Source organism: Gambusia affinis, linkage group LG02 (assembly GCF_019740435.1).
Source record: "Gambusia affinis linkage group LG02, SWU_Gaff_1.0, whole genome shotgun sequence".
Taxonomy (NCBI): domain Eukaryota; kingdom Metazoa; phylum Chordata; class Actinopteri; order Cyprinodontiformes; family Poeciliidae; genus Gambusia; species Gambusia affinis.
The window spans coordinates 17,050,444-17,067,578 of record NC_057869.1 but is presented as its reverse complement, the minus strand read 5'-3'; the positions used below and the strand labels follow the sequence as shown (position 1 = coordinate 17,067,578).

General features: G+C 36.1%; 1 protein-coding gene across 5 annotated transcripts in view; it reads right to left on the bottom strand.

The window, feature by feature from the left end:
- The window catches only part of sbf2 (SET binding factor 2), a 112,607-nt gene that overhangs the window by 78,365 nt on the left and 17,107 nt on the right, over window positions 1–17,135 (bottom strand). For 4 of the 5 annotated variants that reach the window (XM_044135488.1, XM_044135479.1, XM_044135449.1 and 1 more), the window contains one exon: window positions 6,491–6,576. In XM_044135488.1, coding sequence (XP_043991423.1) covers window positions 6,491–6,493 — 3 coding nt within the window. In that variant the 5' untranslated portion in view covers window positions 6,494–6,576. Of the gene's footprint in view, window positions 1–3,632; window positions 3,697–6,490; window positions 6,577–17,135 lie in introns of those variants that run through there. The other variant, XM_044135468.1, reaches the window with a different exon arrangement.

Here is a 17,135-nt window from a genome sequence, read left to right as displayed (position 1 = left end):
TTTCTCCTTAATGATCTTCCTGAACTAAAATGTCATTCTGTGGTCATGCGATGTGGTCAGCATGAGGCTGATCTAAGGAGAAATTGTTTCCTCTATTAAAGCTTGGTTTTCCAACTGATTGTCGTTGGCTGATGTATTCCAGGTGTCATCTTTAATCAAAGATACAAAAATGTGGTGTTGGGAAAATACATTCAAATTACATCCTGTTTATGTGGTCTTAGATAATCATGTTGGAAGCATGTGATTGCTTTTGATTCTTTTTGTTTTTAATCAGTTTTAAACAAACATGTTTCACAAAAGCTGATCAATTTTAGGGACAAATACCTTCAATTTTAATCAATAGTTGTTTTTTGTTCAAATCATATAAGCAATAAATAAATAAATGTAGTACTTAATTGACAATAGTCACCATACAAAAGTCAGGAACTGTTTATTCTGTGTTGAGAAATCCAAACAGTCATATCATGCATGTTACCTAACTGTGCAGCTCTGATGGAGGTAAAAGTATATCAGTTTCATTTGTGCTTCAAAGTATTCACCGTTACCTCAACATGCAGCCGTCCACTGGGAATAATGGAAAAAAAATAATAAAAATAGCAGATGAAGATTCTGAGTTTAGGTTCAAACAGTAAGCATATTGAATGAATTTATCTCATCTAGAAAACTTGAAAAAGCTTAGAAGCTTTACTAAACCAAAAAGAAATTTTACATAATGATCACAGAAACTGAGCTACTGCACCACTCAGATATACCACAAGACTTCAGTATATCTTCAAATCTGTATTAGTGTGGAATAACATTGGTTTAGTATCTGTTTTAATGTACAGAGTGCTAATTCAGCATTTTCCAAACCTGGCTCTCAAGGCACACTGCCCTGCAGGTTTTAGATGCTTCCCTGCTTTAACACACCTGATTCAGATGACTGCAAAGTTGGGAAACACTGAAAAATGATTTTTGATCAAAAATTTGTTATAACTAAAACAAACACACACATACCCCCCTCCCCCACCCCACCCCACACACACACACACACAAAATCACAGTTTCCATCAGATATTATATTTGTGCTTCTACAATTTTGCAAGCACAGTCAAATTTGATATAGGTGAAGTTGCCAGGAAAGTTGTAACAACTGAATTTGCAGGCCAGGCCAAGGCCCTGCCAAAGCAAACCTGACAAATCAAATGCTTTTTACTTCAGTGACTCAAAAACATGTATTATATGTTAGTGGATTTGCCTCACAAATGAAGTAACTACAAATGTAGCGACTGCCAGATTACAGGTTGACTGTCTTACAGCAACTCATAAAGTCCCAGCAATAAGGACGTTTCCTTGACTCTCAGTAAAGTTGTGGAAAAATACTACAACTTTGTTTTACATGACCACCATCAAGTTTGCAGTTCGCTGGTCTGAAGACCGTTGTTTCGTTCCCTCCTTTGGCCCACAGCCCATTAAAAAAATTAATGTGCTGTAGTCCACTTAAATTTCTTTTTAATGTGTATAAATGTATTGTCTTTTTAATCCATCAGGAAAAATAAAGGAATTATAATGTTATTCTTGATTCATCAAAGGCTGTTTCTTTAACCCTTACTTGGCTTTTGAGCTAATATAGAAAAAAAAATCCAGTTCAGATTTCAAGACGACTGGTCAGCTTTTCGCTATCAAACTACTTATGACAGTTCAGTTAGAACAAGACTGAACACATAAGTACTTTTAGATGTGATGCCAGGAGTAAGCCTCATCTTTCTAAGATGATGGAGAAGATGTTTGGCCTTGCTGCACAGCCTCATGTTTGGAGCGAGCATGGTGGTGGAGGACTGATGATTTTGGCTTGCTAAGGAAAGAAAAGTACCTTGCTGTCACTGAATGAACCCATGATATTCTCTGCATACCAAAGTATTTGTGAGACAAATGTGGCCAGCTGTCCCACAGCTGAAGCCTGTTTGAAACTGGGTCATCAACAGGACAATGATCCAAAACACCACAACAAAATTAGCATGGTTCTAAATACGATGCAAATATGTTGTCTACAGAAAACCGATGTTGTAAACATTCACATACGTCATCCATTAAACAAATAGTGGCCGTAATTAAACAAGCAAACTGAGCAAATAAACAGAGCAATTAAAAGTAATTCCAGGGATTCTTTGCTGAATATGTGGCAAATGTAATTTGTGTATTTGCTTCATTTGCTCAAAGCCATCTGGTGGTAAATCCAAACAGCAAACTAAAGACACCAAGTCTGACCAAGTGTGAACATTTGCAAGATACTGAACCAATGAAAGAGCAGTATATAATGCTTAACATTTTAACCAAGACATTTAAAACTTTCCACATAATTAAATATGGATGATTTTCTTAGCAAAGCACACATTGTTTATTTCCAAGAAAACTGTTCCATGTAATACAAACAAATATGACCTCTGCTTTGTTATGCAACAGGACCCTGTGGCGTTAATGATGGTTGAAAATTTAAAAAAAAAACAGGACCTACATAAGCCACTGGTTTTTCTTCTCAGTGGTGGCCCTAGTGGTGGGTGTCGAGGGGAAGTCTGTTCCTTGGGTTTACCAGAAAGAGATGAGACTAAAACAGTGGTTACCTAAATATATATTTATTAGAAAAGCGCATGTCTTCTTTTTCCCACAAATAGGTTTCACAAATCCATACGGCATTTTAAAGAATAACTGAATCAGTGATAAATTATTTTGCTTAGTTTTGATAAGTATATACATTGATGTTTTTATGCTTATCTCGAGGTTAAACAAAAAGAATAACACAAATACTTTATAAAGAGAAACAGAGGTTTCACAAGCCATTTCTTCCATACCAAAATATACCATGTTTTATGGTGAGAAGAGCTCTTATCTATCGCCACAAAGAATAAATTATACCTGAACCATGGCACATGTTGAACTACAGTTAAAAACAGGAAGAGAGTCAGACTGCAGTGGTGCAACAAAGTCATCTTCAATCAACATCATGTTTGTTTTCACCACTAAAGGTTTTAGACCTATACAGTATTTTATTACAGTATTACCCTGTACAACACCAGTGTCAAACTAACCTCTGACAAAGAGACAAGAACAACTAAAACCATTTTATAATTTACTTTATCTGACCATTGACCTTAATTTGTACACAAATGATAAATAACAGCTGTGTGTCGTAACAAAATGTTGATTCTGAACTCGACTGAGCTCAGGAAAGTTTAGAACCATTGCATCTAATAAAACTGGATTTTGTAAAATGCATCGAAAAGACAAATTATCTAAGAAATAGAAAAAAATTATATGGTAAGCCAAAATTGTTCATTCATATTTAATCTTAATAGTCTTAATTATATCAGAAAAGCTTGTTCGGCTGCTTTTTCTGCCACATAATGATGCCTAAAACTCATAAAAATGTTTTAGAAATAAAAATGAATTGCAAAATAGCAGCTGGAAACCACTAATACATCTCATTAAGCCATTATCATGTAGTTCAGCGGAATTTATACATTAAAAACCTCACCCAAAGACCCCACAGTGGTACCTTCCTGTGAACCCCTGACCATTTACAGTAAACATAACACCCCTGCATCGAAGCTAGAAGCTGAAGCGATGGAAATTTACTAGGTGCACATATCACTGACCTCCATCCACAGACCTGGCTCATCCACAACAGATGAGGATTTGAGCTGGTTCCTATCACCATCACTTGCCTGTACAGATTAGAAACACATTTTTCCGAGCTCAAGTTGTAAACGCTTTTTCTTGGTGCATTCCTCATCTGTGGCTATTTAGTTTGCTGGGGGCCTGTTGTGACCACAAAATGCTTTTCGTGCTCAGCTTGATCCACTGTTGTCTACAGATGTGTTTGTAAAAAAAGAAGTCATTTTCTTTTTCATGGAGTGGAGAAAATCTGCAAATAATAATGGCTAACATACCAGCTCAAAACAGATCCAAAATGCTAATTGCTAAGTGGGTTTGTTAAACACCATGGTGTATCATCATTAAAGCTTCAAAGAAGGAATTTCAGTCATTTGGCTTTAAACCAAATTTTGTCACAAAACACGTAGCCGAAAAGAACATTTCTAGAAAAGCCTCCTCCTTCTTGTACTTTTTGTTTTATTTTCTTCGAGTCTATTTAACCTTTACCACAAAATAATCACTAGCATGTTTTGCAAAAACCTAAAATATTCTTAAAAACATAATGCATATCAGAAGCAAATGATATTTAACAAAAAATGCTAAAAAAAGATCAGCCCTGCATTAAGGGGAACTAGTCTCAATTTAGCATAACACCAATTTCCAGTGGTATGCAGCAGCCCTGGATGACATCTGAAAACACTAGACGAATAGATTCAGCTAAACTTGTTGCAGGGTTTCTATATTTAGAGGAAAACCATGACAAGATACTTGAGGGATGATGCCGAGCGAGTGGCGCCATCCTGATTCATCCCTCAAATTCATTAAAGAAAACAAATGAGTTCCAACCACATTGCAAAGACATCCAGTGCCCAAAATAACAGCAGAGAGCTTTTTTTTTTACTGCCAAATTTTAAACGTGCTTGTCACAGTTAGTGTCTGTCTGCTTTGATTGTGGTGCAATACATCACAGTCCATCTCTAAGCAGCGGCACAAAACAAGACACATTCCTAATGGCCACCAACAGACTGAAGTGGCTTGTACTGGAAGATGCCTGCGTGACACTCAACCACCCAGTTACTAAGTGAATATTTGTGGCAGAATAACAGCCTCATTTGTTGTGAACTGTCTCATAAATACCGCTGTACAAACAATATATAGTAGGGTTTTTTTTTAACCCATGTCTACAGAGTGAAACAATCTATAATGTAGCTAACGCTACAACTGTGTCAACATGATCTAAACATGAACGGTATGTTCCTCAAATCACGACAATAAACCACACATCTAACAAGAGTTTCCTTTTTTCCTGACACAGCTGTGAAATTCTCCAAAGCCATATGAACCCCCTGCTGTGTTTTTCCTTTTATGTGCTAAAAATACCAGCAAACATCTATTTTGTTTTTTGGGGGGAAGTTGAAGTGGGTGGGGTGAAGAGGGGGTTGTTGCAAAACCATGGATACCAGAGTTTCCTTAAATTATAGAAATAGTGGAAGAGTGAATAGCGGGAATTTGAATAAATGGTTGAGCCAAACATGGCATAAATCTCTAATGTTGGGAAAGGACAGCTTGACATTATTGCCCATTTCTTCAACTTGAAAATAAACAATATAAGAAAACCTAAAAACTAATGACAAATTGAGATGAAAGCTGTTTACTACAATGAACAACCATAGAATATTAAAAATGAGCTAAAGTTACATGGCAAAACTTAACGCACCTTCAGGCGTCCCCCCATTTCAATGGTTGCCTCTCATCACATCTACTTATTATGTGTGTGTTTCCTTGCTACTATGAAGATTTATGAGTAGATTGCTGCCAAACAGAAAGACAGGTGTTGTCAGTCTTCTTGCCTTTCATGTCTTTAAATTTAGCTGCTTTGGTTTACTAGCTTTTGGTGTTGCTAGCTAGCATGATGCATCATACATTGTTCTTATCATACTTTAAATTTGACATTTCCTCTCTCCAAACAAATTCACGCATATGTTACACATTGCTGTCAGACCTTACAAATGTGAAACTTGAATACTGATAATCATTTTAACACAATAGTAGCCTTTTAAACAACCAAAAAAAGCACAAGAAAAGGAATATTCATTCACTGGCCAAGTTGTACAGAGTGTGCAAAAATTTAAACTGCATGGATGATCAATATTGGAATGTAAAATATGTTTTTTTCCCACTTTCATTTTCCTCACTGAGTCCCAAACCACTTTGCTTAGTCATTAAGAGCTTATCAGTAGTGCTAAGTTTAAACGAACAAAAACAGATATAAGAAAGGCGCTAATGTCCTGGGCAGCGTGAGTCTGTCAACTGTGAATGCTTCTCCTGGGACTGACAGTTTTTCCCATCCCTGATAAGAAAATATTTTCTATATCTATTGGATTGTCCATGTAAGGATAACAGGCCAACAGACCTCCAATCAAAGACCCCACAGAGTCTCCAGTCAGATGAGGAGGACCCAAACTAAAACAGGCAAGTAATTCTGTTCACTGTGTCACCAAAGAAGATGGAAAAATACCAGCTAAGTTGGGTATAAAGTGAAACGTGAATGTGAGTAAACTGTCCTTGATTAATGAGCATGAGATGGGAAGAAAATCAAATTCAGAAAAACAGTGATGACTGTAATTGTAACATAAAATGCCAAAGTCTACAGCTCAAGCGCCAAAGGGCAAATTATCAAATGTCATTCTTTTGCTTTATTTGAAAACATACAGAGAGATGTAGGACTATGGTGTATTCTGAGCATTTGATGGCCAATGATGTAATATAGAACCTTTCAAAAGAACAATTAATGACGTTTTTCATGCCAAACACACTTTTTCAGTGATTTTGAGTGATTATTAAAGTTGTTAAAACTCACCATCTCCACCCCTTGAGGAAAGGCAGTTCCTTCCCAGTCTTTCTTTGGAAACCGCTGAATGATCTTCCCACATCCTTCTCCTGATCCTGCAGGAATAAATAAATATTTGTCAAACAGGTAGAGATGAAAACTACCCAGTTACTGCAAAAGACATCGTTTTTCGCAGAGAGAAAAGATGTAACTGCAAAGATGCTTCTGTAAACATTTGTCCCATTAATGTAAGTGTTTAGTACTTTAGTCTTAGTTGTGATTATCGTTTGATATTTAAAAATTACTCGTCTTTGTTCATATGCGCAAGACTTGAGCACAGTTAGCGGTTTTGACTTAAAAAGGAAGTTATTGTAAAAAACAAACGTATTGATGACAAAATAAACAAAAATGTAAACAATGATTTTATTTTTTATTCAATATTGTGACTAATATTTTCATTGTAACCTATAAGTTGTGTGGTGAGACTTTCTTTGGTAGCAGAAAGTCATTTGACTCTCTTTACTCTTATAGAAAATCTCCCCACATCATATTTTTTTATTGAATTATAAATTTGGACAACACATTTCTACAATATAAATAATTTGCATAAATAAAAACACATAAACAATAATAGTCAGGTTAAATGAAATTAAGCAGAACTTTTGATTTATTCCTTCATCTTATGCAAAGCTTAGAAGAAAAATCCAGACAAGACTCGAGTTTTCCAGGTAACTCTTTTTATAGAAGCAGTCCGTTCCCTTCTATGATTAATTAAGCTACTCGTAAATTTAATTTCACTTCTCACTTTCAAGGAAATTTCTTTTCAATTATTTTAAGCTGTAAAGAGGAACTGTGAATGGCTACAACTGGAACAAACTTTAACATGTTTTTTTTAAGAGTGCATTAAAACTAAATGAGAACGTGCAGCTGATATGTGTTTTAAAGCAAAATGATTAATTATTGGGATGGATTACAATACATGCAATCCAGATTTGTTTTTACAATGAAAAGAAACTCAGCTGAAACAAAGGAATATGGTTGTTGTGGTGAAATTCAATAAAATAACTTTAGCAACCAATGTAAAACTAGCTGCAGTAAACACTCAAAGTAATAATATAATTGAGTACATTGAATTATATTTTTGCCAAGTTGTTGAGAACATAACTTAAGCGGGTGTGACTGAGCATATCAAGATGTTTCATAAGGAATGTGGTCAAGACCAAGACTTGGAACTAATACAAAGCAGATCATGAGTCACAAAACAAAAACAGAAAGGAAAAAAAACACCAACTTCTTCATTCCAAAGCCTTAAAATCACAAATTGAACATTGATCTTTTGACTCCAATTTCTACACCTTGCTACCTTTGCTAGCATACAAAAAAATATTAGAAATAATGAGTTCATCTGCTCAGTAAAACACACCTCTGCTCAGATCTAGGTAACAAAAACTTTAAAAATGTCCCTGTTCGGTTAACAACTAAACTGGCAATCGAAACAGGTGTAATAAGCTTCACATTTAACATCTCAGATTTGGAGGTTTGAACCCTGAAATATTTGCCTCCAAATCAACTCTGCAGTCGATCCCCAATGCACATCATATGGCCAGGGCTTGCAAAACTCCTACATCTAAATTACAAATACATAATTCATGTCAACATATCTATTTAGAGGTTGCTGTATTACCACAGCATTCTTATTTAGCAATGTTGAAGGCCAATTTGAAAGGATATTTATCTAATTAGGAGAAAAAATTCAATAACTTCATTTTGATGTTATCATACACTTCTCCTCACTCTGTCAGTATGGAAACAATTTTTGTTCATTGCAATAAAACGGACTCCCAAAGAGACACTTACAGACAGAAACTGCATGCATGTGGCCGATAAAAGAATTTATTTAACCAAGATGACTTGATCTGTAAATGCATTTTTGTTTAGGCAAACTATAAATTCTGATTTCAAACTATGAAATCTGAGTCACCAGTATAACAGAAAATAAAACAGTCAGATAAAAACAGCGAATAACGCATTCAAGGAAAATTTGTAGTCTAAAGCCTTTTTATTAGAACTAAATAATAAAGTCAATCAGATTTGTACTGGAGATGTAACAACTGTTTATTTCAGGAAGAGAGAGGGAAACTGTCAAGAAAATAACATGAGCACTAAACTATTTGCAGTGAGCTTCTTGTGTTAATACCATGTTCCTATTTGTAGATGCTTTGGACATTAGATGTTCTCTTCCCAAAAAAATCCCCAAGTTAAATGGTATTTGTCACCATTTAATCACACTGAGCTGATAACCAAGGATGTGCAACCAGCAATACAGACTTCTGCCAGTCAAAAAACACTACAGACAGACCTGGAGATTAACTAAGTGATCTCCATAAATATCAGGAAGCTTCAAGGCTTCGAATTACAACTGCAGGTCAAATATGTAAAAACCATGACAGAACTGTGAAGTCGTGCCCCGGTCAAACGCATGAGGAAAACCACAACACATGAGGGTGAGTCTATTCAGATTTCATTCTGAAATAGTTATCAAGATCTAGATATTGTTGCACAGAAAACCCATTGGAACAATAAAAAGGTCAGAGTGACTGGTTGAACAAATGATGCAAAACCTTGGAAAATGCTTCTTTCAGAATCCTGAATGTCATATTCCACTTCTACAATTATTAGGACTGAAATGTTTCCTGCAATGAACTTTGGATTAATTTGCATTACCACAAACACCATCGTGTTCTGGTTGTACTGTACCTTGTTGACAGATGTGACTAAAGTAAAAGAAGTCCGTGGACTTCCCCTTCGTATCAATTTGGCCTAAACAAAGAGGAACAAACTGCTCCACTGTATTCTGTTTTCACCAAAAAGCCTGAATCCAAATGACAAAACACAGCGAGTAAAGGCATGTGATGCATCAATCCTATGTTATTTTGACTTAATAACACTTGGAAAAACACACATTGCCCCAAGAGAGAAGAAAAAGCCATCTCCTAATCAGTCAGTTGTGTATGGTGATTGAAAGACAAAAAAGGAAAAACAAATTTAGCTAATTTATTGTTTTGCTGGAAATGTTTGGAGGAACCGCAATGACAACAGAAAGCTGCTGTTCTGCTACCAGAGGAGGGGATTTAAAAAAATATAAATATATATAATTTCCTATAGCATCTTGCTGCGCTGCTCACAAATCCGAGATCTAGCATTATGTGATTTCAGATTGATATATTAGAGCCTCACAATATATCAAATAACAATCATTATTGCAAGATTACTGGTTGGATATTACATTTGCTTAGTCCTTGGACTATTTTGGATAATATCACCTATCAAGTATTGGGCATTAACCCTATGAATATCAATAATATAATTGGCCAGTTGGAAAATCGAATATTTCTAAAAGCTATATTTATGTCATTGCAAGACTAACAATTGCAGGTTGCCGATTACTAAAAAAGTTAATATGTTGGTAAGTTTTGTACAAATTCTTGCTTGAAAAATCTACCCTTCATTTAATTTTTGCAACATCAGCCTCTTAAGTAAATGTCCAAGTGCAACCTTGCCAGGCCTTAGCACTGGTCAAGGTTTTTTAGACATAAATCATGACACCATGGCAAGTGTTACATATCCACTGTTGGCGCTGAATGCTTGGCCGCTGAGACCTTTTTAGCACTCATAACTCAAGCCATGATGCAGCAATCTCCGAAAAGATTCCTTATGAAGTCCACGTCTTACAGTATGAACAGAGATTAGATACAACACAGATGGAAAGCAGAGTCGCCACAACAACTGGAAATTGAGCAGCTACACATCAAGAGAATGAAACAAGGTCTCGGGACTGCAGCCATCCGGCACCTCAGGCCTGCTGTCAACAGGTCCTTGAAACCTAGAACTCCACATGGGAGGGCGAATCATCAATCACTACGAAGGCCTAAGGTTTGTGATCCCCTTGGTTTAATAGTGTACATACATTCCCGTGCTCACACTTTCGGTCAACTCAAATATTTAGATTCACACAGAAACAAAAACCTGCAAACAAAAAAACATTTCATTTTAGTAAGAGGCTCAACTAGGCTGGCGAAAGCTAGATAACAAAGCTCCAAGAACGCTTTAACACAAGGTGGCATGAACTGAAGAAAATTCAGCAACTGGGATGCAAAGAACAATTGTAGTTAATCTAAGGGAATCCTGGATTCTGAAAGTTTGCAAAAAATTCCAATTCAAAGTAAAAAAAAAAAAAAAAAAAAAAATTTTTCAAAAAATGAAAAACTAAACTTTCCGAGCAAATTCAGGAAGGTTTTAATTATTACGGAGCCCCCTAGGGGACATGGGGATTTTTTTTTCATTTGCGTTCCCTCGCAATACTTTTGCGTTACCTCGCAAAACTTTTGCGTTCCCTCGCAATACTTTTGCGTTACCTCGCAAAACCTTTTGCGTTCCCTCGCAAAAATTTTTGCGTTCCTCATAAAACTGTACTGATCAGTTAGAATACTGTAAGTCTTTCTTACGGTGGCAGATTTAATATAAGGTTATGTAAGGTTTTTCCATGAATGTTAATATCTCGTTGTGAAATATCTGAAGTGTTATATCTTTCTTTAGAATGCAAAGGCACCACAAACCTATGATATAAACAGAAACCTTCCGTAAAGAAATATAAATACTGTACATCCAAACTATATTTCTGAGTTATTATCGCGGCGTAATAAGTCATCTGACAGTTTTGATTGTGTCGCTGTTGTGTTGGTTAGCTAAATGGTTTAAAGAGCTGCTTTTATGTTCAGTTCCATCTCAACCCTAACAGACATAAACATGCAGTAAATAAATCGATTTTCAATCAGTTTTTTGCACCAAAGACTTCATAATAATAAACACGTTTTCACGTAGGCTCTGTAAGAGCCATATGAATGTACATTTTGGCATGCACGCGACTTTGACACTTAGGTGGTGGGTGTGGGAGTGACGTCATCAAGTATGAATGGGAAGCTTACTGGCCTGCTGGTTTGTGTGTATGAGGAAACGGTGAGCGGGTTGGTCAGTCCTTGCAAAGTCTGGAGCATAATAATCAAAATGGAATAAATCGATAAATGTGACAGAACAAAGAAGTGGTTTGGAGCTAATTGATACACGGACAGATGAGATTCCCCGAGTTAACCCAATACGGCCCTTTACCATAATTAGTTTGCTGTGTTTTTAATAATAAAACGTGTTTATTATTATGAAGTCTTTGGTGCAAAAAACTGATTGAAAATCGATTCATTCACCGCATATTTATGTCTGTTAAGGTTGAGATGGAACTGAACATAAAAGCAGCTCTTTAAACCATTTAGCTAACCAACACAACAGAGACACAATCAAAACTGTCAGATGACTTATTACGCCGCGATAATAACTCAGAAATATAGTTTGGATGTACAGTATTTATATTTCTTTCCTACTTACGGAAGGTTTCTGTTTATATAACAGGTTTGTGGTGCCTTTGTATTCTAAAGAAAGATATAAAACTTCAGATATTTCACAACGAGATATTAACATTCATGGAAAAACCTTACATAACCTTACATTAAATCAGAAAGTACGGCGGCCACCGTAAGAAAGTCTTACAGTATTCAATTATGCCGCACAACTGATCAGTACAGTTTTGCGAGGGAACGCAAAAGTTTTTTGAGGAACGCAAAAGTTTTATGAGGTAACGCAAAAGTTTTAGAGGTATAAAAGAAAAGAAAAAATTCATTATAATCCATATTTTTTAACCCTCCATCATTTTTTAAAGTAATTTTGTCTTAAAGTGCAGTAGATGACTTTTATAAAAAAAATATTCTATTTACATATTTGTTAAAAATGTCACCATGTCATGACGGTATAATATAAGTTAATCTGTGGAATAATAAATAATAAATCCAGCTCCTCTGCCTTCTCCCTGTCATCCTGCAGAAATACACGACGTTGAGTCTGAAACAACCAGTCAGAGCCAGGAGGAGGGTCTTAGTACTGTCAATCATGCTCATGTATGCACTGCTCACACCCTGTCGCTTGCTCTGCTGCACTATAGCTCCATTCCCACAATCCTCAAGCTAATTAGCATAACCACCAATGTCGGCGGATAAACAGATTTCCTGTCACAGCAAATACTTTTTCCTCCATTAGGAAAGCTTGTGTAAGTGCTGTGATCATTTTAACTATTTGATCTGAAAACGTCATTCTGCATATACTTTGGTCATCTATGTGTGATACTAAATTGTGTTTTATTATCTGAAAAATTATTACAATGACAAAAAAGCTAAAAAAAAAAAAAAAGCTAAAAAAAAAAAAAAAAAAAGCAGAAATCTGAAAATTGCTATTCACGGCACTGTTGGTCTTGTTTTGCTCATCAGATTAGTCAAGTGGAACGTGTCCAAATATAACACGGTGATAACAGGACACCAATCTGTCTGACCATTGCATGTTTTGGCTCTTTGCAGCTCCTCTAATTAAAAACATATGGACTGAGTGCTCCCTGTTCTAATTTTCAACCACAGATGAAACTAAATGACAAAATTCCTCACATTCCACAAGCCTGCACTCGTGTATTAAAACAAGCCCCGCTTTCAAACACTACCCCCATGATAACTATAAAGAACCCCCATAAGTGAGGATAATGGAATCCAGACCTGAAAAAGAAGCATGCCAATTTGCACATCCGCCAGCAAGAAACAAAGGGGAATGAAGTGCAAAAAAAATTATCCTGCTTATTTATTCCTCTTATGGGCAGAAGATACAGAAACAACAAGAACAAAACTTGTTGAAGGCCATGACAAATGTTTAAAAAGAAAATGAAATCCAGCTTGATAGGATATAGAACGGCTTGGTACAATTAAGCAGTGCAAATAAGACGACAAGAAAACCACATAAATGTTTCTGACAATGTTTTTAGCTGTATACTTAATATCACATAAAATTTTTAAAAATCTGATTCGTGTTTGAGAGTCTTAGCATTAATATGAAGACATCTTCAACAGGTGCTTTCAATTGTGCTTCTTATTTTCTGACTTGGACAAAGTTGAAGAATAGAGCTCTACTGACAGAACGAGTCAACACACACATATTTGACTCAGGCTGAATAAAACTAATAATTTATTTCTGAATTGCGTGATGTTGCACATTTTCAAGCGCAAGTGAAAAACCCACAGAGAAAAAGTTCTTCATCTTTCTTGATTATAGCAGTAAAAGAAAAAAAAAATTCAGTTTATCTTCCTGATTTATCTAACAGCTGTTGTGGTTGATTAAGTCAGCCGACATCGCCTCTTCACTATATATGGACAGGACCCCAGTGGACTCTGCCAGTTTACGCAATACAGACGTCAGCCCCTAACCTGATTTTGGCCCAGTTATGCACACAGGTGAACTATGCTGGAACAAATTGACAGATATTGCCTCTCCACATTTTTTAGATCCTAGAATATTAAGATTGATTGAACATAAAGAGAAAATCCTTCAAAAAGGAATCTGTGTAAATTTATTTCCGACACTGATTTAGCAATTTGTTCTGTTGGACTTTCTGGTTCTGAAAAAAAAACGTGGGTTGAGATGAATGTAAGAAAAACTGAAGTGGGTAAATTTTTCAATTTAGTATTACGAGCAATTGTAAGCATCTGATTCATTGCGGGGAAACCCATTTGGACTCACTTGTAATGATAATCAGAAAACCAAACTGACTGTCCACTAAATGATATGCAAAGGATGAAACTGAGCATCGTTTGCATGGAAAATGGTACTGGAGATTAACTAAGTGATGACATCATAACTATCAGGAAGCTTCAAGGCTTCGAATTACAACTGCAGGTCAAATATGTAAAAACCATGACAGAACTGTGAAGTCGTGCCCCGGTCAAACGCATGAGGAAAACCAAAACACATCAGGGTGAGTCTATTCAGATTTCATTCTGGAATAGTTATCAAGATCTAGATATTGTTGCACAGAAAACCCATTGGAACAATAAAAAGGTCAGAGTGACTGGTTGAACAAATGATGCAAAACCTTGGAAAATGCTTCTTTCAGCATCCTGAATGTCATATTCCACTTCTACAATTATTAGGACTGAAATGTTTCCTCCAATGAACTTTGGATTAATTTGCATTACCACAAACACCACCATGTTCTGGTTGTACTGTACTTTGTTGACAGATGTGACTAAAGTAAAAGAAGTTTGTGGACTTTCGTATCAATTTGGCCTAAACAAAGAGGAACAAACTGCTCCACTGTATTCTGTTTCTCACCAAAAAGCCTGAATCCAAACTACAAAACACAGCGAATAAAGGCATTAACTCTATGATGCATCAAACCTATTTAAATGCTTGAAACAGAAAAGTACAATCAGTATTAAACATATAACTAATATACTAAGTAAATATTTTTCTTAAGGGGCCAATGGCAATAAATTCTCACCAAAGGGTGGTGATGACCCTTCTAGTCCACACATACACAGATATACACAGAAGCTGAAAATTAATTATTTAGTAGATGAGCCTTTCTTGGAGATGACAACTTCAAGATACTTCATGTATGGAGAACCTAGTGGCCTGCATTGCCCAGGCCACTGGCCTTTTCTTTCACATCAACACTTTTCAAATTGCAAGGTCTTTGCAGCCCTTTCTTTTAATTCTGAGCTTTAGTTCTTACTATAGTTGATCTATGGATTTAGGTCAGGTGATCGGCTGAACCATTTTAGTCGCGTCTCTCTCCCTTTATTTTCTGTCACCATTTGAGTTTCCCCAGCTTCGTGTATGTGACCATCACTTGCTGAAAGGTAAACTCTTAATTTATCTTAATTATCCTGGTTAACGGAAGTAGATTTTAATCAAAAATGTGTCCGTACATTTATCCCTGGTACTTTATTTTAATTTTAGTGTCTTATTGTGAAGAAAGTTAAACTCCATGATGTTCACACTTCCAAACATTACTTTTGATATGGTGGTCATGAGCAGCTATGAAGGGCCTTCTGAGCTCTAAACATAGAGTGTACCTGCTAAATCCAGGTCTTTCCAAAGCTCTACTCAAGTGGTCCTTGGGTCTTTGGCAACTCTTCTGATTTTCAATCCTCTGTCTGAAACCCTGTAGGGAGTTGCTGGTTATGGTCAGGATATGGTGTCATGGTTTTCTTTCCACTTTCAGAAGATGCCCCCAGCAGTTTTCACTGAAACCTTCCTTGGTAACCAATGCCGCCAGTGTTTTGCACAACAAGTTACGAAAGTTTTGAGAATGCTAATTGGCTTTGCCAATTATGAGATGTTTCTTATGCAACACCTTGGTAATAAGGCACCATTTTATAGACCAGTGTTTCCCAACCCCGGTCCTAGAGACACGCTCCCCAGCAAGTTTTAGGTGTTTCCTTGCTTCAACCCACCTGATTTCAATTGATGGCTGATTAACAAGCTTTTGCTGAAGTGCAGTGATCTGAATCAGGCCTGTTAAAACAAGGACACATGCAGTGTGGCTTGTGGAACAGAGTTGGGAAACACTGACACAGGACAGAACCTGCTGCTATTAATTTGCGCTAAGTGGCTGGATTGTGTTCCAATTCCTGAAAGATTTCAGTTGCTGTCATAATTTTCCATGAATTTTTGTACCTCCTTTACTTCACATGTTCAGTACTTTTCCCTCTCCCATTTTATTTTACTACACATAACTTCATTTATGTTCACAAAATAAAGAGAACTTGCAATAATGTTGGGGAATGTTGCAGTAATGATAGGACTTGCAATAAGTAGATGCAATTTGTTTAAAGTCTTGATGTTTTTGTAATTTGAGTTTATAGCAAACATATATTCCAGATAATGGGGTAGTCTATCCAGTGTAGTTTTTTTTTAGCACTTGTTTCTAGATAGTGTCCAGCAGTTTTAAATGTTAAACTGTTTAACTGCTAAACTGATATTTATTGTGACACAATGGCTCACAATGGAGAACCTGAATGGAGGATACTTTAATAATTAGCTAACACTAGTTGCCTTCTGTAGTTTTTTGCAATATATATGTGTACTGCATGTAGCAATGCCAGAATTACAATAATTTTCTAGAATATTTTGCAACCCTAAATTATGGTCTGATTTATTTGTATGTATGGACTGTATGGGTTGTTATTGACATCTTGGAAGAATATCATGCTTCATGCAACAGACAAATATGCTTGCAAAGAAAAACACTTGACACTGAGCACATATTACACACCTAAATTGAAATAACTTTTCAGTGAATATTCTAATTCATTACAATGTATCTGTAAATTGAGGTAAAATGAAAAGAGTGCCACTTGAAAGTAACTTGCAGAACAAATGCTGAACAAAGAGACAGTACGGTAATCTGAAATACACATGCATCCCAATCTGTTATTTCAAATGTCTACAAATTTCAAAACTGCCCATATCAAGCACTGAACTTTCCATGAATCTGTCAATTTGTTAACAGATATCCATCAACAACAGCTATTTATACAATGCATGCACATGGGAAAAGAGAAAATATGACATTTGCAGGGTAAGAAAGGTGATTAGCCTTGACTTTCCTCTCCAAATCATGACTATAGCATGTTGTTTACTACATTCTTAAAACCCTTTAACTGCCATGAGGACGCCGGTGTCCCCATTGACTTGCATGTGACAGTATTTGGGGTGACAGTTAAAGGGTTAAATAAATGGATGGACACTG